At 46.9% G+C, this 22,369-nt stretch overlaps 1 protein-coding gene across 1 annotated transcript; it reads left to right on the forward strand.

Annotated features, from left to right (window-relative positions):
• The first annotated feature begins 2,148 nt into the window (after positions 1 to 2,148).
• KCTD12 (potassium channel tetramerization domain containing 12) lies at positions 2,149 to 6,221 on the forward strand. Its single transcript, XM_048494961.1, has one exon. It carries the CDS (start codon positions 2,296 to 2,298, stop codon positions 3,238 to 3,240), a length of 945 nt encoding a protein of 314 aa, XP_048350918.1. The 5' UTR covers positions 2,149 to 2,295; the 3' UTR covers positions 3,241 to 6,221.
• The last annotated feature ends 16,148 nt before the right edge of the window (positions 6,222 to 22,369 follow it).

Raw genomic sequence — 22,369 nt, forward strand, 5'->3', positions numbered from 1 at the left:
TTATGGTTGTTTGATTAAGCTTATATTGTGCTCTATCTGTTACATTCATGTTGTGCACCGCCCTGAGCCCTCCGGGGGAGGACAGTATATAAGATTAATAAATAACAACAACAACCACCACCCAGGTTAGCCTGATCTTGTCATATCCTGCAATTTGTTTGTCATATCCTGCAAACTAAGCATGGTCAGCCCTGGTTAGTACTGAGATGGGAGACCTCCAAGGAAATCCAGGACTGCTATGCAGATGCCAGCAATGGCAAACCACCTGTGAATATCTCTTGCCTTGAAAAGCCTCTGGGGTCACCATAAGTTGGCTGTGACTTGATGGCAGCCCCCCCCCACAAAGAACTTCATCCTTTCCCCCACCCTAACATAATTACCATGTCACATTAACACTAAACAAGTCCCCAGTTTCTTTTTCAAGTTTAGTCTTTATGAATAGTTAGAACTTCCGAGCAACAGGTTGCCTTTCATAGCATTAAAGGTCAATGTAGTCCCCCTTGCAAATAGCAGGTCATTACTGACCCATGCAGTGAAGTTATATTACATTACATTTACTAGGCAAACTTTGTTTAAGGGGTGGGTTGTCACTTCCTTCTTCTGTCGTCTTTCATGCATTGCACAGAAGCAAACTCAAAATTTGGGTTCTGCCCAGAATCACATCTCTCACTTTGCCCCATGACTCACCTGTAACAGAATCATTGCCCGCTTTAGGGACTTGGCCCACAGTTTGGGAATCTCTGCCTTATATCCCCCTCTGACCCTGCCAGTATTACCTACTCTAACTGGCATCAGCTGATAGTAGAGAGTAGAACTTGGGATCTTCTGCAGATGAGAAGAAGAGTGTGGATTTATACCACCACCACCCCCAATTCTACCTGGAAGGAGACTCAAAGGGGCTTACAAACTCCTTTCCCTTCCTCTCCCTACAACACACACCTTGTGAGGTAGGTGGCGCTGAGAGAGTTTGGAGAGAACTGTGACTAGCCCGAGATTTCCCAGCAGGCTTCATGAGTAGCAGCAGGGAAACAAATCCAATTCACCAGATAAGAACGTACAGCTCAGGTGGAGCGGAAGATGCCTTTCTGCAACTTCAACATAAAAGGAAGAGCAGCAATAAAAAAACACGTTTGGCTTGTTGCCCTTTTGTTTTGCTTCCCCAAACTAGAGCGAGGGTTCTGTTTGCAAAACCCTCAGCCTCCAGGTCGGTGGAACTGTTCCAGAGACTGGTTGCAGCGGCTGAAGAAGAAGACCTCGCATGGATTCAGGTGTCTGAAACCCTCTGCCTGCATCTCACCCTGCAGCAGCCTCTGTGGCTTCACAACGGCCATCGCCAAAGGAAGCAGGAGGCATAAAGAGCCAGAGAGCCCAGCTCCGCATCCGCAGTGGCTCTTGTGAGCGGTGCGTTCCTTTAAAGTGTGTCACCTTTAGCTCCACTTATCCTGGCTGGCTCTCCACTGAATCCCATCCCTCTGCTTAATGTTCATCTCTTCTTTGCAGCATTGGCTCCAATGCACTCTGCTCCCTCCCTCTCCTCATTTTCACACCAGCCACTCTCCTTTAGTTTTGATGGGACTACTCTTTTTTTTTTTAAAGTCCCCTTTATATTTGCAGCGGACTTGGAGCTAGAGAAAGTTGCAAAAGGCTGGCCATTCACGCGGCTGCTTCCCACCAGCTTCTTCTTCAACACACACTCTCTCTTTTTGGTGCCCTTGATGAAGCTACTTTAGAGTAAGTGAAGATGGCGGCGGTAGCTTCCTTGGTGGGGACGTGTCCTGGGATGCCTTGTTGAATTCATTAGGGATGACTCCTGAGCAAGGGTGCGCGGGATCCCGACCTTCAGGTCGTTTCTGCAGTGCTCCCTCCCTGGGTTAAACCTCGCTGGGTGGCTGTCAGGAGAGCCTAAACGGCAAAGCTCCCGTTTTTGCCGAGCGGCGGCTTAAGCTGCTCAGGGAGCCACGCAGGGCGGGGGGGGGGGGGCGCCGGGTTTGGCAAGAGGCGGATCTCTCTGCACACATACACCCCCGCCCCCCAAAGGGGAGGGACTGCGCTGTCGGTCTCCCCTGCAATTGGGGAAGGCAGGGAACCAGCGGAGGCTGGGCTCGGTTCGGTCTCAACCCACCGTCCGGCGCCCGCCCCATCCATGCCTGCGCCGCCTCCCGGCCGTACATAAACGCAGCCCCGCTCGCCGCCAGCCAGCGCCGGCAGACGGAGGCGAACGAGCTGCCCCCGGGAGGGAAGGACGCCCCGATCGGCGGCCAGGAGGAGGAGGAGGAGGAAGGCGCCGGGCCGGCCATGGCCTTAGCCGACAGCGCCCGGGGGCTGCCCAACGGCGGCGGCGGGGCGCGCTCGCAGCCCGATCCCTCATCTTCGGCGGCGCCGTCGCGGGGCGAGGCGGCCGCGCCGGAGCTGGTGGAGCTGAACGTGGGCGGCCAGGTGTACGTGACCCGGCTCGGGACGGTGTTGTCGGCGCCGGGCTCGCTGCTGTGCCGCCTCTTCTCGCAGCCGGACGCGCCGACGGTGCCCCGCGACGCCAAGGGCCGCTTCTTCGTGGACCGCGACGGCTTTCTGTTCCGCTACATCCTGGACTACCTGCGCGACCGGGACCTGGTGCTGCCCGAGCGCTTCCCGGAGCGCGGCCGCCTGCGCAGGGAGGCCGAGTACTTCCAGCTGCCCGAGCTGGCCCGCCGCCTGGCCGACGCCCCGACGGCACGTTTCTCCGGGCTGTTGCGCGACGCTTCGTTGTGCTCTGACGAGCCGCCGTCGGGGCTGGGCTTGCTGGACACGGAGCTGTCCGAGGGCGGCCGCAGCCCGTCGTCGGGGGGACCCCTGCTGGCGCCCTCGCTCTCCCTCGACGGGGCGGCCGGGGGCCGGCGCTCTGGCTACATCACCCTGGGCTACCGCGGCTCCTACACCATAGGGCGGGAGATGCCAGCCGACGCCAAGTTCCGAAGGGTGGCACGTATCACTGTCTGTGGCAAGACGGCCCTGGCCAAGGAGGTCTTCGGTGACACCCTCAACGAGAGCCGCGACCCCGACCGGCCCCCTGAGCGCTACACGGCTCGCTACTACCTCAAGTTCAATTTCCTCGAGCAGGCCTTCGACCGTCTGGGTGAGGCCGGCTTCCGCATGGCTGCCTGCTCGTCCACCGGCACCTGCGCCTTCGCCCCTGAGCTGGGCGGCCCGGCCGATGACAAGATCTGGACCAGCTACACCGAGTACGTTTTCTGCAGGGACTGAGGACGAAAAGAACAAGGCGACGAGTCCCACCCCTGTGAGGACACTCAAGGCGGCTTACAAACTCCTTCCCTTCCTCTCCCCTGCCGGAGGGGGCAACCCATGTCGGCCTTTCAGACGTGTGCTGGGCGATCTGTGTGTCGAGAGCCCCCCAGCGTGCATCTGACATGACCCTGTGCAGTACTGTCCTGGCCAAGGGTTTCGGGTGCCTTTACCCACTGTATGGCAGGCAGGATTTGGGTAGGATTTGCTGCCTGGTGTGGCCCTGCTGTTTGAGATCTTAGGGAAGTTGTAGCTTGGTGAGACCGCATCTATGGAAGTTCTCAAGTCCAATCTCCAGTGTAAAGGAACAGGTGGTAGAGGAATCTCTATCTGAGACCCAGAGAGCTGCTGCTGGCCTGAGTAAACAATACTGACTTTGATGGACCAGGAGTGTCAAGCTTGCCCGGCAGAAGAACTCATCAGTGTGACTTGGCCTGATGTCTCCTTGAAGGGCCAATTCAACTGGAGGCTGGCTAGGCAGAGCTGTCCTTCCCCACCCCCTCCCCCCATGGTGTAACTCTGCACATTCTCAGAGCCTACAGCCTACAGCAAGATACTGTGTGTTTAGTTAGCTCATGTGGGGGTCCTCTTCTGGTGTGTTTTAGTGGGCCTGGCGCAGGTTACAGCCCCTTTGAAACTAAAGAGTGCCTGGGGAAGTTCTCTGCCTTGCCACCCTCGGTGTGAAATGGGGCTCAGCCCAGCTGCTACCTGTGACAGGTGCTCCATTTGCACATCAGGGTGGGAACTGCCTTGGCTGCAGCCGTCAGGCACGATAACTTGGCTCACAGTGCCGCTTTGTGCTGGTTTTCAAAGGCAAATGCCTCTTCTGCCTCACCAGCATCATATTTACATCAGATCTAATATGTATTTTAAAAAATCTTGGTAAAGTAAAACCAAGCCCTGTGGCTCAGAGTGGTCAGCGGCAGTACTGCAGTCCAAGCTCTGCTCACAGCCTGAGTTTGAGGCCAGAGGAAGTCAGGTTCAGGTAGGCAGGCCTAGGCTGGTCCCTCCGAAGTCAGTGAAAAGTGAATCACACCGGGGGTAAAGAGTACCCTGTAAATCACAGTCTGCCTAGTCAATGTCTTGATGTGACATTATCCATGGGTCAGTAATGACCTGGTGCTTGTGCAGGGGGCTACCTTTACCTTTATAGCAAAGCCACCCCTTCTGTGTAACCCTGCGAGGTGTAGGTGTTCTCCATGTGTAGTCTTGGCGGGGCTAGCCTCACCTCAAAATGGTTGAGTGGCTCCCTGGTGTATTCCTTCCCCCCCCCCCTCCATAGATTTGTTTTGTGATGGTCCCTTCATGATTCTGCCTGTTTCCACACACAGAGATGATTCTCCATGTAGCTCTTGCAAATGCAGAGGTATTTGCAGGGGTAACATAGCCGACACAACAGCTTTCTTTACTGCCATATTCTCTTCCCTGCAGCTTTTTTTTTGGGGGGGGGGTGAGGAATTTCTAGATTGTTTTAATATTAGAGCACTGTAGTAATTGATTGCAGCAACTTACCAGTTCCCAGCTTCCTTAAAAAAATCAAGTATCTAGCCCTTTTATTGCGAAGATATAAAGGGAAATATGCAGCTTGCACATGTTACCTTATAACTTTGTGAGGAAAAATGGCTAGAGACATTAAAATTAACAGTGAAACTAATAGTTATTTAACAATGAATTATGTGTGCTAAGATTTTGCGGAGATACCTAATTGTATAACTGTGTTTTCTTTTGCTTCTGAATGGCCCATGGGCTGTCATAAAAGCTGAACTGAAGCTAGGGACTTTTAAAAAAAAGATGGGAACTTCCACATTGCTTCTATAGATTATTGTTTTGTTTATATTTTTAAATTTGGAGCCCACTTTCCCCCCTCATTGTGAACTTATCACATCGTTCTCTCCGCCTCCATGTTAATGTCTGAACTGTGAGGTGAGGTTAGGTCATTATAATGTTAAGCTATGGCTATTAGTCAATTACTAGTTTACCCCCTTCCTTTAAAAAATCCCTTTAGGGGCAGGCTTGGTGGGTAGAGGCAAGGATAATGGTGGCTGGAATGGATGGGATTGCAAAAATATGCACCTCCCAGCCCACATGACATCTGAAGGCACTTTGCTTATGATCTTTCCCAGAAGAGCATACTGAGACAGATTTGGGAAAGACCGCAGCACAGTGTGTACATTTGGAGGCGGGCGTGACAAATCGAAGGTGACATCATGCGGCTGCTCCTCCAAACGTTTCTGCTGTGCTGATGCAGAGCAAAACGTTCACGTGGGAACAGCCTCTGAATGGTAAACTCCTGTACCCCTCACGTGCTCATCCAAAGAATGCCTTCTGTATACAGGATGGGAGGGAAGGTCCCCTTATTCTCCCCTTTAGCTTTGCTAGAGAGCATTGTGAATGCCCCTGATGGCTCTTTCTGTATCTAGTGCGCTTCCCAAAGGCCACCTTGCACGCAGTGTGGGGTGTCTGTTTAGGTCACTTGCTCTTGTGCGTTGTAGATTACTATCCCTGGTCCCTTCCGCACATACAGAATAATGCACTTTCAATCCACTTTCAATACACGTTGCAATTGGATTTTACTGTGCGGAATAGCAAAATCCACTTGCAAACAATTATGAAAGTGGATTGAACGTGCATTATTCTGCATGTGCGGAAGGGGCCCCTGTTACCTTTCCTTTTTTGTGGTTGCTACTCAGAGGTCTTCCCTCTCAGTTGGGAGGCATAACACAATGCCTCCAGAAAAGACAATTCTTTTGGCATACTTGTGGTGCCTCCCGCATAGCTTTCTCACTTGTCCTGTCATACCTGTGTTCTCCTGATGATGATAAAGAAGAGTTTGGATTGATATCCCCCCTTTCTCTCCTGTAAGGAGAGTCAAAGGGGTTTACAAATTCCTTTCCCTTCTCCCCTCACAAAAACACCCTGTGAGGTGGGTGGGGCTGAGAGAGCTCTGAAGACCTGTGACTAACCCAAGGTCACCCAGTTGGCATGTGTTGGAGTGCATAAGCTAATCTAGTTCACCAGATAAGCTTCCACAGCTCAAGGGGCACAGCGGGCAATCAAACCCGGTTCTCCAGATTAGAGTGCACCTATTCTTAAACACTACACCACGCAGGCTCTTTCATGGCCCTGTGATGTCCTGGGAAAACACGTAAGCCTCCCCAAACATGCGGCTCACTGCATGAGTGAGCGTAGTGTCCTTCAAATGCCTCTCCACACGTGTAAAATTCCCCTTTCCGAGATGCTGTATGCCTGCTTTAATGGCTCTGCCCCATTTCCCAGCCTCTCCACCACTCCTGCTTAGTGCGGAGGCATCTGTTACTTGATCAGTCCCGTATCCCCTTTCCCAGTCCTCTGAGAAAGCTGTCAAGAAGAAGGAGAAGAGGATAGAGACACAACTTCTGTGTCAGAGATGAAACCCCTTTCCTCTAAATCGTATGTAGCAGATGGAACAGAACAGCTGTTTTCTCCTATTCCTCTATTTTGTTCTTTTTTCGGAAGACTCTACCAAGAAGCAAGACTCCCTGCGCTCTAATTTTCTCGGCCTTCTCTACCGCTTTGCAAAACAGGTCTGTTGAATTGAAGGATGTACGTGGTGGGTCAGCAATGCCATCGAAACAAGGACTTTCAGAGAAAACCGCTTGAACCCCGGAAACCTCTCTTAAAGGAGCAGATATCGTCCCAGATATACAGCAACTGCTTCTTGCAACCTGCAAATGTTTGTAGACTTATACAGGGGAACCGGTATAAATTCCTGTAGACCAATTATTATATATGTTAATTATATATAAAAATGTTCCATTGCAGAAGGGTTAAATATCCGGAAAGAGGTCCAGTGCCTCCTTACCAAGCCAGTCTCTTGGGCTGACGTGCCACAGATTAAGAGATCCCATTTGTGTTCTTGCAGTTACATTTTCCTGTTTCTTATCATCTTTGGGGATGATTCTAAGGCTTAGAAGAGTCTTCCTCCCTCCCCAGGCAAAAAAGAGCAGCAGTTCAGAACTGGCTAGGTTGTACTGGTAAATGAAGTAGTTGTGTGAACTTTCCGGGCAGGATTGGGGCTTTCTCTCTAAAGATTCAAAAGTAACTCGGGTTCTGCAAGAGTGAACCCTATTGGTTCTTGGTTGGAATTTCCCCTCCAGTGTAGATAACATTGTCCACATGTATGTAGGCTTTTGGGCTGGCATGATTTCAAAGGAAGTAGCCATAGCTTTCAGTGGCACAGTGACCTATAAGCACAAGTTTCTTTTTTTTTCTGCAAGAAGATATTGCCTCGTCCCACAAAGCAGGTGAAGATCTAAACACAGAAAGCACACTGCACTTCACAAAAGACCATCTATTTCAAGTTGCAAACCCCGAGGGTCTTTTTTTTGTTGCTACGTGACCACAATAAGTCTTGAGGTAGTGTGGGATTACAATTTGTGGGTTTGTTGATACAATCCCAATTCAAAGTTATGAGCACTTATGTTCTGACCAAAGAATTTTCCTACAAGTTTAGTATAATTTATTTCTCCTAGAACTTTTGTTTCGAGTAACAGAATTATTTCTTCTTTTCCCCCTCTAACCAGTGAAGTTCATGTTGAGCTGTTTGAATGAGAGGAAGACATACATCTGCGATTTAAACCATTTATCTGACATTCTACAGCTTTGTGAAATCAGGCAAGACTTTATCCAGATTTTCAGATCGTTCTGGCCAATATAAGAGCATCATGTGTTGTTGCTCTGTTGGAGATAATTGTAATATAACATATTTTTCAAAGAGAGAGAGAGCTTTCAAAAGGACAAGCAATAAGCTACCAAGGGAGAGTCAGTGAGCAGAGAGAGGAACAGAACCCTTGTCGTCCTCTGCCTTATTCCTTAAACAATTCCATTGCGCGTAGTCGAGCTGTATTGCAAGCGAGAGGTTATTAATTGCAATTAAATATTGAAATGGTCATTCCCAAGAGTCAGTTGCAATCGTTTTCCAGTGTGTGTCGAGTCTTTCTCAAGTCTGTTTTCTAAAACTTTGTATACGATCCAGTTTTCAGTAAGTGCTTAAAATTAGCTCTGACTAGGTTGTTTTCCTTTTTCCGAAACGAATCTTGTACTGTAGCTTGCCGCCGCAATCCTATAGAGAGTTGCTCTGATCTAATGAAGTCGGCAGTCTTAAGCGTGGAGGAATGTCGCATGGGATTGCTGTGTTCGTCTCTCAGAAAGAGTTAAGAATGGGGGTGGTTTTAAATTGGATTTGTGACTTGGTGTGTGTGTACATACAGTGTATAAACATTTTACACGAATCATTTAGTTTTTTATTCATTTACTAGTGCGATACAGATTTTCATATGCTGTACCTGGACGGAATACTTTCATATTACGCTGTGTTCTGCGCCTATTTATATTGGGGGGGGGGGGGGGCTGAATCGGAACATGAGCAAAATTGTCGAACAACGTTTGTCTACATTCTCTCGCTTGAATGTGAAGTTAACAACTAAAAGCTCTCTGTTGGCTAAGACGCATCCCTCCGACAAAGATTCTTGTATTTTGATTAGTGACTGTTTATTTGCTAGCAGGCTACTCTAAAGCACCTATTATTTTTTAAACAAAGGTGAATATAATAAAATGAACAAACTAGTAAGGTTTTAATTATTGTGTTTTGAGTCATTACCATCTTCCAGATTTATTATTGTCCTGGCAGGGTGGTGGTAGGGGGTTGGTAATAAGCTTTTGAGAACCCAAGTTCCCTTTGTCTAATACCAGACTCTCCAAAACTTATTCCCCCAAAATCTTGTTGGTCTCTAAGGTACTACTGGACTCAAACTAGCTGTTCTACTGCAAACTAACATGGCTACCCTTTGAAACGAAGGTTTTATTTGCAGCAGAATGATTAACAGGGCTTTGGGTGATCTGCAAAATACCGCCCCAGCCTTCCTGTGTCATGTGGTAGGTAAGCAAATTGGTCTTCAAAGTTGTCTGTAATTCCAGCATGAAGAGTTGTCTGTAATTCCAGCATGAAGAGTCAGCATGGTGTAGTGATTAAGAGTGATGGACTCTGATCTGGAGAACCAGGTTTGATTCCCTACTCCTCCACAAGAGCAGTGGACTCTTTATCTTTTCAGCCCATCTCTTTCCCCACTCCTGCACATAGCCTGCTGGGTGACCTTGGGCTAGTCACAGTTCTCTCAGAACTCTCTCAGTCCCACCTGCCTCACAAGGTATCTGTTGTGGGGAGAGGAAGGGAAAGGAGCTTGTAAGCCACCTTGAGTCTCCTTACAGGAGAGAAGGGTGAGATATAAATCCAAACTCCACTTCTTCAGTGGACCTAAAATCAGAATGCAAGCATAGGATTGCTTAAAATTGAACTGATAGCCCTAGTATGAATTCATGAAAGCTTGTTTTTTTCTTTGTGAAGGAAAAAAAATCTGGAGGGAAATAACCTTTATCACCAAACTATGAAGCAGCTCCTATGTTATGGCTTGCTATTGGGGCAAGTCCCCAAAGGCTGCGTCCACGGATTGTTGTTTGTGGTCCATCACCTGCTCTGCTGGTTGAGATTATTCACTTGTTTACGGCACGGGGTGGATCCAAGGCAGTTCTGTTAGAAAAGGAGAGGGGGGCCAAATCAGGCTGAAAGGGCAACTGGAAAGAAGAAAGGCCTTTGAAGGTTGTTTGGAACTGGCACTTGTCTACGGACACTTGACATGGCACGCAGATTGTAAGGCTTCGCTGCCTGGAGTCATAGGTGTTCATTTATCTAAATTAGGAAGCAACAGGATAGATCCAACCAGCTTTTTGACTCAATCTTTTCCCATTCTCCGCCTTCCTAAAGCTGGTATTCCACACTGCTTTTGTTTAGGAAGTTCCCTTCATTCCCGGCATAGCATTTTATTTGTTGGTGTCAAATGGAGCCTCTTCCTCTCTTTTTCCACCAGTTGGTTGGATCCAACCCCATGTATATATCTATATTTAATAGTAACATTATATTTAAGCAACTTTTTCCTGAGGTTGTAGGGAAGAAAACTATTCGGTTATAAATCCATGTTTGTCTAGTTATAGCAACAGATTAGTATCCACTTTTATATGGGAAGTATCTAAATAGTTGCAAGAAATATTGAATGAAATCAGTGATTTTAAATGGGCATTTTCTCTCAGCAATTGATGGATTTTGATATGATTTTAAATCCACCCACCTGATTTTAAATATGATTTTAAATCCACCCACTAATCGCTGGGTTCTGTGTGGATGGGCTGAAAATGCAGAAAATAAATCAACAATTTGGCCGTCACTTCCCTTAAACAGAGATCGTTCCCTGCCCTATTACACAAGATTTTTAAAAACAGAAACATTGAAACTGAACCTTTCAGTGTGCAAATCTTGTGGGCTTCTCAGCTAATGAAATTCATACCATTTAATGTTGTCAGGGGGCAGAGATTTCCCCCAGCATTTTCTCTCATGGATCGTTCTCACCAGAGATGCTGGTGGGGAAAGAACTGCTAAAACATACAAACTAGATCAGTGGTTCTCAACCTTCCTAATGCCACGACCCTTTAATACAGCTCCTCATGTTGTGGTGACCCCCAACCCTAACATTTATCCATTTTACAGATGGAGAACACTGATGCAGAGAGTCTTAGGCGACCCCTGTGAAAGGGTTGTTCGACCCCCAAAGGGGTCACGACCCAAAGGTTGAGAACCTCTGAACTAGATAATATCTCCTCCATGATAAAAACAACATGAATCTAGGACCTCTTCCCACTGAAATAAATGTCAGTGACTTCTAGGTGAACAGTGTTTAGACCAGTAATGGTGAACCTATGACACGTGTCAAAGGTGACACACCACAATGTTCTTTGGTGACATGCCAAGATTCAGCCAGCATCTGACAACAGTTATTCTTGTTCAAGTTTGGGTCATTTTTGCAATTATTTGATGTATCTTTCTATAATACATAACACCAACCCACATTGGACTGTATTTTTTAAAAAATAAATGAATATGCAAAGAATTGTTTCACTTGGTTTAGGGGACGGGGGGGAGAGACATGCCAGCAAAGTCAAGTTAGGCATTTCCCGAATTTTTCACATGCAGAACCCAAAAGGTTTGCCATCACTGGTTTGGACACTGGCTGTAAGAAGGACTCCATTCTTCCAGCCCGAAGCTTGGTTGCTGGATTGTTTTCTCTTTCGGTTGATGTAGGAAAAGAATCTTTTGTCAGCTTAAAAAATAAAGAATTTATAAAGGAGGGACCTGTAAGGATTCACTGGGGGGAGGGATCCCATTGCATCTTCCACTTCCCATCTTCTTGTTTCAATTCTGCTTGCTTGCCCTTTGCTCTGTCTCCCTTTTCTCCCTTGCCAACACTTTCTGCCTCTTCTCACTCACCTGATCCTCCTGTTGCCTCCCCCACCCCGTTACCTGGCCTCATCTGGTCTTTACACCCTGCTTGCCCCTCCCACTTGCTCCCACTTGCCCACTAACTGTTTCTGTGCCCTCTTCAAAGTTTCTGCTGTTTCTTCTTCCCCATTACCTTTTGCCTTTATTTTTCCTTAGACTCCCTCGTGTTAGTCGTTGGGTGCCATATTGGGTTGCTCCAGAGGTGGGATCCAGCAGGTTCTCACAGGTTCCCGAGAGTAGGTTACTAATTATTTGTGTGTGCTGAGAGGGAGTTACTAATTGGTGATTTTGCCACGTGATTTTTGCCTGAGTTACGCCCCTCCTCTCAGCAGTAGCGTGCAGAACTTGAAGCAGCCTAGCAGGAGGTGCACCGGCGTGCGTGGCAGCCTGCACCTGCGTGCATTCATTTCCCGGCCAAGGACGGTATGTGCAGCCGACTGCAGGTCCTTGCCAGAACTACCCAGGAATGCCCACCCCCCCCCGCCAATGCCCGGCCACGCCTCCTTCATCCCCCGCCCAGCCGCATTGGCACTACACCACAGTTTGAATCCCACCACAATGGGAACCTGTTACTAACATTTTTGGATCCCACCACTGATGCTGACGCTGCTTCACTGCAGGAGCTTGTGTGTCATGGACCCCTCTGCTCCAACTGACAGCTCCTCTGAGGAAGCCCCTGCTGCAGCTGACAGTTTGTCTGAGAAAGGGTTAATGGAGCCTTGCAGAGAGTCGCTGCTGAACTGGTAGAGCCCAAACTCACACAGGCTTCTGGCTCCACCCTGCTCTGCCCCAGCCCCGCCCAGGAATGCCCCGCCCCTGGAATGCCCAGCCATACCCCTGTCGTGCCCCGTCCAGCCCCATTGGTGCTACACCACAGTTTGAATCCCACCACCATGGGAACCTGTTACTGGGTTTCTCTAGAAATCCAAATTGCCCACAAATGTATATTTCCCCCTTCACATCTGCCACTTACTGTTTTAGAGTAGTTTTAGTCTCACAATTAAAAAAAACCTTTCATTTTGGTTAGATGAGGGTTTGCCCTAGCTTTTTAGAAATATACACTTTAGCTCTGGTTGCACCTATTTTGCTGATGACAAGACTGCATATAGGTGTTATATACAAAGACCAGTACATTCCTGTTTCCAATGAAGTAGGCTGTAAGTTCAAATGCTTTCTCAACCATGAAGCTGCATCCAACCATTGTATTACCACCGAATATTCAGGACTGGTCTGAGTTTATCCTACTTTAGAAGGTTGCTGTGTGGATAGAATGAGATAACTCCATGTATGTTACCCTGAGAGGTGTGTGTGTGTGTAGAATAAGATGTATTTATTAAAACATTTCTATTATGCCTTTCCTCTTGGTTCAAGTAAAAGTTAAAATCCCCAACTGAAACCAAATATGAAACAACAAGTTCCAAACCCACCTCCCTTAGACTGTATTTATTTATGAATTAAGTAATTGGCTGGTGTGGGTTTTCAGGGCTATGTGTCCATGCTCTGGTAGTTTTTCCTGCTAATGTTTCACCTGCCTCTGTGCCTGACATAGCCACAGATGGATGCCAGCCCTAGATGCAGCTGAAACGCGTAGATTAAAAACCACCAGACTGTGGCCAGACAGTCCCCAAAACCCACAGCGGCCAGTTGATTCCATCCATGAAAGTTTTTGGCAATACATTAATGACAGCAATTCCCATAAAAAACAGGGGAATGAGTTCTGAGAAATACATCCATAGAACTGGGCTGGCTATCAGCCTCCTCAGAAGATTTTATTGGCCAGATCCCCAACCTGCTCCAGTTCCCTTTTGGGCAGTTCATTACTTTCCAGCAGGGCTTGATAGCTTCCATTCCCAAGTCTGCCATCCTCAGTCTTTGATGTGAGAATAAAGCATCTCTCCCCTTTCATTCCCTTACGCAATCTACTGGTGGTCCCCGGCTCCTCTATGATGCAGCAGGCCTCCACCCGAGCCAGGGTCTTCAGTGCCTTGGCCCCAGCTGGTGGAACACTCTGCCACCAACCATCAAGGCCCTGCGGGACCTTGAGCAGTTCCACAGGGCCTGTAAAACAGAGTTGTCCCACCAGGCCTTTGGGGGAGACAGCCGCTGATAGTTCCTTCCCTATACTGTGTTGAAGTATAGGTTGTGACTGCCACTAGGAGTTAGAAGTAGAGTTGTTTGCCATCCAGGGCCTGTTATTTAGAAATTGTTGTTCGGTATTTGACTGTTTTATCATTTTATGTTGTATTTTAGCTGATATATTTTGGTTGTATACCACCCTTCGGAGGAGAGCAGTATAGGAAATCCAAGGAACTAATTGATTGATTGATTGATTGATTGATTGATTGATTGATTGATTGATTGATTGATTGATTGATTGATTGATTGATTGATTGATTGATTGATTAACCTTGCGGATGCTTTAGGGGTGACGCACAACCTTAATTCAAGTAGTTGTCTGGGCAGCAATGAAGTCAAGGACTGGCTAGATTAGAAGTTTAAATCCCCTTTCCTCCTTTTGCACCAGGTGTTTTTGTTTTTAAAAAAGTGTTTTCCAGATTGTATTGTACTTGAATAAAACAGCATCAAAAGCAGGCCCGGGGCCAGCGTTTCCTATTCCAGTGATTATAAACAGCACAGTGATCATGTGTTTCTCATAAAGCCTGGAAGATATTTGGGATAGAACAGTCATCCCAATCTGACAGTGTTCCTCTTTACATACTGATAGCACAACCCTAAAAAAAAAGGTAACCCTTTTAAGCTCATTGATTCCAAGAGATTTAGAAGGGGGGAACTGGCATCTCATTATACTGAAAGGCAGTGAAACTAATTACTTCATTTTATGCTCTGTCACCTGAAAACATGCATTTAATTCTCCTGTTGAAACCAACAAAACTTGTCAAATGCCACACATTTGCTGGATTATGTACATGGGTAGATTTGGAGGGGGGCAAAAACAGCCCTGGAAAAAAGCCCTGTGTCCAGGTCAGTCCCACCTCACCCCCAATAGGTTTTCCAGCCCCCTCCCCCGGTCACTGGCTAAGGATGAGAAGTGAAAAGTAGCTAGATCCAGGGAAACTCCCAGAAATTTAGGGATGGAGCCTGAGGAAAACAGGAAACTCAGGGGGCCACAATGCCATGGCACCCACTCCCCAAAGCATCCATTTTCTCCAAGGGAACTGATCTCTATAGTCTGGCGATGAGCTGTAATTCCAGGGGATCCCCAGGCAGTGATGAAGGGAGGGGAAACTGCGCCCAGGGCATGAGCTGCCTCCCATCCCTGCTCCGCTCCGCTCCACCCTGCTCTGCCCAACCCCACCCCGAAATGCCCACAGCCCCGCCCCCGACACGTAACGGCAATGGCAGCACCCAGGACAAACCACCCCGGATGTCCCCATTGCTGCTACTCATCTGTCCCCAGGTCCCATCTAGGGGCTGGCATCCTTACTCCCCCACCCAAGTACAGAAGGAAAAAGAAACCCTGCACCATCAGAACTGTGAAGCTTGGCCAGACTCTGCCTTTGCTTCAGAGGGAAAGCAAGAGCTTCCCTTTGCTTGGGGCTGGGATGTACCTGGGGGGTAACTAACCCACTATTGGCCTACCAGGACTTTTCCCAGTAACCTTAATGGCCTATCCACTGGCCTCCACTAGGGCCAGGGCCTTTATGGCCCAGGCTCCTGCCTGATGGAACACTCTCCCTCCAACGGTCTGGGCCCTGCGGGTTCTTGGCAAGTTCTGCAGGGCCTGTTAAGACCAAGCTGTTCCACCGGGCTTTTGGAAAACCTGGCCGCTGATGGCGCCCCCTCTCTTCCCTTCTGCGGCCCTTATTCATCTATGGGCCTTTCCGTCTCCCTCTTAAGAGGGACTTTTTAGATCGTCTGGACACTATATTTTGTACGCTGCATTTTAAATGGCCTTAATTATTTTAATGTTTAGAGCCTATATTTATATTGTGTTTATGTTTAAATTATGACAGTGCTCTTTTGTTCAGTTATGTTGTTTATGTTGTACACCACTCAGAGCCCTTTGGGGGTGAGCGGTACAAAAGTTTAATAAATAAATAAAATAAATAAATAAACATGTTCCCGGGCACCCCTGGGGGGGAGGAACAATGCAGATATGCAAATCATTGCCATTGGCACTCCCTCTTAGTGTAAAGCAATGCAGCCATGAACAGTTTTACCACGAGAGCTACTTTTTTTAGACTAAGAAAAAAAGAACAGGCCACTATAGGGTGGAGTAACTCAGAATGGAGCAAGTCTGCATGGGACTGCACTGTAAACCAGAATCTTCTCCGTTACTGAGGAACCATGAAAAGAAATGCAGTAGGCCCGGCATCCTCTGGACATTCACATGCTTGTGGCATGCCTTTTCAAAGGTTAAGCGACCATGATAAAAGCAGTCATCTTTGACCTTTCCCCACCTGTGTCTCTCTATAAGCTTGTGTCCCAGAAGCTGGAGTTCCTGACAGGAACTCCGTGAGCTGAAGATTTCAGGCCTAAGACTGAAGCTTTACACTCATCCGACTTTCAGTCTTCAGAGCAGTGAGTCATGCAGGAATTTTCTTTGGCTCGTAAATAATCAGTGTTTGTGATTATTTATTGTCAACAAATACTTGATGCTAAACTGTATAGTACATTTATTATGCCAAAATTCTGAGAAGTTGGAATATGTTATTTACTGACAACATTCAGGGAAGGCCCCCAAACTACTTTTTGTGTGGCATAGTTGGGTTACTTTTCTGCATTTCAATCGGGTTTTAGTAAAGTGCTATAGAGTTCAATTGCCCGCAGGAATAACCATATTAGGCTCTTGCCACAAAATAAAGTGGGAGCCCAGTGGCACCCCAAAGAGTAGCAAAATTTATTCCAGGGTAAGTTTTGATCAGTCAAAGCTTACTTTCTTAGATATGGACTTAGAACAATTTTATGCCACCTGTAGTTAGAACAATTTTATGCCACTTTTCCACCCAGCTCGGGGTTCCCAATGCAGTGGATATTCAAGCATTAAAACAAAATTTTAAACCTAAATATACATGCATTAAAAGCCATTCTTCAAAAACAAGCCCATAGATGTGTACACAAAACCAGAAACAGTGAAGAGCATCACTGATACCAAACAAGCCCAAGAACTCTTCAATTGTGGGCAGAAGACAGTGAATCTCCCTAAGAAGGGTATTCCACAAGTTTTGTTCAAGTTCTCAGGTTGCCACCCATCTACCCTCCCTTGATGAACTCATCTGAATTAGGACCTGCAATGATTATTGCAGTGGTTGGGTAGATTCTTATGGGAGCAGGAGGTCCTTAAGGTATGTTGGCCCCAAGCAATATGGGATTTAAAGGTCAACACTAACATCTTGAATTGGGCCTGGAAGCCAACTGGGAGTGGAACAAGACTGAAGCAACAGAGTCCTTATAACCGACCAATCACATTCTGTACCAACTATAACTTACAACACTTTTCACATGGAGTACATTGCAGTAATCTAGTCTGGAAGGTAGATGGGTATGCGCCACAGTGGCAATATTTTTTTATCCCAGGGAAGATCATAGTTGGTACCAGTGAAAACTGGAGAGAGGTGCTCCTGAACATCACTGTTATGTGCATATTCAACAGGACTTCTGTCTCCAGTAGCACCCCCAAGCTACGGATCTGCTCCTTTAAAGGGACAGCAACCCACTCAATTCCTAGATCAACCCTTCCTTCCAATAGTAGCATCTCTTTTTTGTCAGAATTTTAAATTTCAGCTTCAAGCCATCCCAAAACTACCTGTAGACACTGGTTCATGATTTCTACACTCTCCCAAGAATCTGCTGGAGATGTGAGATTAAGCTTGTTGGGTACCCCATGGCAACTTGAGAAGGATGATACTTACCAGTAGCAAATTGAGGCCTGGGTCTCTGTTGCAAGTGAAAGGTCAATGTCCCTTCTGGCTTGCTGGTGTTTGAGCAACAACTCTTTGGTAGAAGCAGTTTTTTACCATAGGGTTCTTGACCAAATATCAGAGCATTCTCATGTTGCCAGTGATATGATATCATCACTTCCAGGACATGCCAGATGTGATGTTGACACATTGCTGGTGACAGAGGTCTAGGTCCCAGTTAGCTGCTAGTAAGTCCCCTTGCTGGTTGCTTGAACAGCACCAGGGGAGAAGCTCCTAAGCAAGGGATCTCCTGACACAGCAGAGGTCTGGTAACCCTACGTGAGGTATCATACCAGATATCATCTATATATTGAGGCCATCCCAGCCCAATCTTCAGGTGACTTCTTTCAGTGGCTTCCTGTAGATGTTTAGACCCTAAATGTCACAGGCCGGGGGGCAGAACACCTCTTCCCCAGCTCTACCTCCTAGATCCTACCTTGTAGGAAGGAACAAAACTGCCACAAAGCAGTGTCTCTCAGTCCCAGACCTGAAAGACAATCCAGAAAGATTCCATGATCAATGGTATCAAAAGCCTCGAAGATGTAGTGGAGAACCCATGAGGTCTCACTTCCCTTCTCCTAACACATGCCATTCACCAGAGCAACCAAGGCCATTTAGAGACACAACAGGAAAATGAGAAGTGGCTGGATTTACATGTGAGGACAGAGGTCTGACTCACAAAAGCTTATGCAGGGATCAGTGACGTAGGTATAGATTTTTTAGGGGGGGGTTCAGGGTGAGGCCATGCCCCCACCCACCCCTGGGGGTGTGGCCACTCCTCCCCAAGCCACGCCCATGGCCTCAGTGCTTATAAAAAGCAGCTCTCCAAGGCAAGGGATGGCAGACTCCTGTGACCTGCCCCCCCCCTCACCGGCTGGGCTCCCCAGCTGGCAGCCAGCAGTCCCTTCTCTCTCCCCAGGCAGAGGGGTAGCTAGGGAAATTGGAGCCCAGTGCAAAATCTGAGGTTTGCGCACACACACACACACACACACCCCACAATGGGCGTCTGCTGTGATGCTGGAATCCACCCCAAAACAGCATCACTCAATGGTGTTTAAATTAGGGAGCTCAGATTCTCCTTTTAAATCCATTTTAAAGGGAAAATCTGGGGTCCACAGAAAAAAATAACATTGAAAGTGATGGTGTTTTGAACTGGGGACCTCAGATTCTCACTTTAAATCCATGCCGAAGGGGGTGGATTTAAAAAGAGAATCTGGGGAAATTTGAAGGGCGCCTGCTGTCAGGGGTACAATTGTTAAGCTAGAAGCACCAAACTTTCAGGTTATCTTTAGGAGACTCTCCTGATGATACCACCCAGGTTTGGTCCAAAGTTATGGACTCTCCTATTAGCTCTCATTGGAAACAATGGGGGATGGAGGCACACCCTTTGGGAGTCCGTAACTTTGGACCCCCTGAACCAACCTTCACCAAACCTGGGTGGTATCAGCAGCAGACTATCCTGATGATACCACCTAGGTTTAGTGAAGTTTGATTTAGGAGGTCCAAAGGTATGGACCCTCAAAAGGGTAGCCCCATCTACTATTAGCTCCCATTGGAAACAATGGGGGGTGGGGACACCAAACTTGGCTGGTATCATCAGGAGCGTCATCTAGTGATAGCCTGAAATTTTGGTGCCATTAGCCTAAAAACTGCGCCCCCTGCAGGCCAAAAACAAAAAACACTTTAAAATGCAAAAATTCACAAACGGGGGGACGGAGCTTCGGACATGCAATGGGGGGGGGGTTGAACCCGAGAACCTCCCCCTTACCTACGTCGCTGGCAGGGATTCAATCTGTTAGTTTTTGTCATGCTGTTGTTTCATTGGGTCCTCTGAAAGGCAGTCACAAATCTGTTTAGCTGTGCCTCAATGTTAAAATATCAGGTCACTTTTTATTGGTTGAGAGGGTAAGTAAATTTTGCCATTTCCAATTTGGTTTTAATTCTCACATGACATTGTAGTATTTGTCTTAGTTGTTTTTGATGCTTTTGGGGAAAAATGAATACTTCTCTCTAACTGTCTTTGAGGTTGTGGATGAACTATATACAAACTATGAAATAACATGGTATTATTGACATGCTTTAGTGGGCATTATGAAAGCTATCAAACTGGTTCTTACGAAGGCTTGATCCCCCCCCCCCCCCTAGAAATCCCTAAAAGAAAGCTTTAATTTATGTGAACACTTTGCCTCAATGGAACTACTGCTGAGATCTCTATAATACACATTGTAAGCCCAATTGACTGGCAGTTTTTGTTCTGATGCACAGAAGATTACTAATTAACTGCAAGTAAAATCCATTCCCCCCCCCCCACTCCTCCTGTAAAAGCAAATAATTTAGTTACTTAATGGGTTTTCGTTTGCTGGTCCTGGTAGGCTGATTACCCATCGGCACAGAGGCACCCAGTGGGACAGGAAGCATGTCAGGGCAGTAAATCTTGTCCCAATGCACTTCCTGTTTGTGGTGTGCCAAGAGAGGATCTGTGTCAGGGCAAGAAATCTCCTGACACCAGTGGCATAGTGTCAAGGGGGCAAGAAGCACATGCGGGGAAAGAGGAAGTGAGTCAGGCAGGTCCAGAGCGAGGGGGAATGCCACCCAGGGCACACGTGCGCCCTGTGCCCGTCACATCCCTGCCCGCTCCTGCCATGCCCTGGAATGCCCCAGCCCTGCTCCCGCACCAGCGTGCACCCAGTGCACCCCCCTGCCCCCTTGAAGAACTGTGACTCATCCAAAGTCGCCTAGCAGGCTTCTTGTGGAGGAGCAGGGAAATAAATCATGTTCACTAGATAAGAGTCTGAATTAATTTTTTTAAAACCCCATAAAGCTCTTTGGGTGACATTCAAAACTCACAAATTAATATGAAAGAGAAAAGGGGGGAAAGCCTTGTCATTTTGCATAATCTCCCAATAGGAATCCTTTGGATAAAACTGAATATCTAAATCTGTATTGCTGTGACTTTCAAATTGTCTTCCTTCTGGGACCTCTTTTCCCACTGAAAACTCATCCAACCCTGAATTATCAGTCTGAAGTAATGTCAAACATAGAGCAGTATAGCACACATCCAGAAAGGCAAGAATTGAAAGGCTTCCGCCTGAGAATCTGGAAAGCTGCTGTCAGTCAGAGCAGAAAGTGCTGACTTTGGTTGGTTTACGACTCATGATAAGGCAACTTCAGATGGGCTACCATACATTAGATTGGTCTGGATGGAATGCAAGATGACCGAAGCTTGTTTAGATACAGCACTTTAATAGTTATGTGCTTTAAGGCTTTAATTCCATGTCTTGACATGGAATTAAGCACCACTGAATAAACTGAGTCTTCTTTTTTCTTTTTTATTGTGTTTTTTTTATTTTCTCAGCATACAACAACAACAAATCCACTTTCACAGTACTATTACATTAATGCAAAGCAAAAAAAAATATGAAATACAGAAGAAAACACACACACACAATTTAAAACGTAACTCACACAATAACTACTCCACCTATTATAACCAACTAAACCACCCACCATGGCACCAAATAATGACTTCCTGCTATCTTATTGTTGAATTCTAATCCATTCCAGGTTCATGCATCTATTTAAAATGAAACAATTTATCAATTACACATCATCTCATTTCTTATATTCTCAATCAATGTGCTGCTTTCTTTTAAATCTCAAATCCTGCAATTATTTCTCTTTTACCATACTTTTTCTATAGATTGTCTGTAAAAGGTTTCCATAAACTGGATCCTACTTCTGAGTAGACCTGCTGCGGATTGCTCCTTTGGAGAGCTGGAAACACGTACTAATAATTAGGTGGACTTGGTCGCCCTTCCTTCTGTATCTGCGAAGACTTCAAGAAAGCACTTTAAAAAATTGCAGTAGGCTCAACTTCTCCTCTGTTACTATAGCAAGGGCACAGAGTACCTTGTAATAAGGACATAGAGCATAGATTACACAGTAGCCAGCAAAGGGAGCAAATATATTGTACCCTTTCTCCATGCAGAGCCAGGCAATTACAATTAATTTGTGCAATTATGGCCTGGGAATCACAAATGGGAACACTCCAAATTACTGTAATTGTGGTCTTGATTTCTTAGCAATGAGCACGTTGCATACCCCATAAGGAATCAAAGTGCATTGTCTTTTGGAGCATAATGATATGGACAGCAGCTGCTACTGACCTGTGAAGGGAAATTTTAGGTTACAGGAGACTAAAGAGTTTTTCTTGAAGTATTGTCAAAGGCTTTCATGGCCAGAATCAACTGGCTGTTGTGGGTTTTCCAGGCTGTGTGTCCATGGTGTCAGGCCTAGCCCTGCCAAGGTCTGGCATCACAGGACTGGAACCAAGGTCACACCTGTACTTGTTGGTATCTGTGGCCTGGGGGCCTTGCTACTCTGTCTCTTTGTGGCTTGCTTGTAACTAATGAAATATGTTTACCTTCCCCCATCTCCCATTTCCTGGCGAAGGGCGTATGTCTGTCACGGCCTTGGGCTAACTCTGTAAGGGTCTGTTACTCTGGTCATCAAACGAGACTCAAGAAGGCTTCAAGAGCTTTACTGGAACTGTGTCAGCCCAAGGCTCAGATAGCCAAAACTAAAGTTTGGCTCTCTGGCCTCTGTATATACCTGTAAATTACAGAAAGGCTCAACCCATAATTCACCCCCCCCCTCGCATTCCCATAATATCAGCATTTGAAAGGACGGTGGGAACAGAGGCATTGTTTGGGACAGACAGTTCACTCTCTCAGAGAAAGGCAGATAAGAATGAATGTTCAAGCTCTCTTCACTAGTTACATGCAAGCAGGGGGAGGCCTCCTTA

The sequence above is a fragment of the Sphaerodactylus townsendi genome, linkage group LG04, assembly GCF_021028975.2.
Source record: "Sphaerodactylus townsendi isolate TG3544 linkage group LG04, MPM_Stown_v2.3, whole genome shotgun sequence".
Classification (NCBI taxonomy): Eukaryota; Metazoa; Chordata; class Lepidosauria; order Squamata; family Sphaerodactylidae; genus Sphaerodactylus; species Sphaerodactylus townsendi.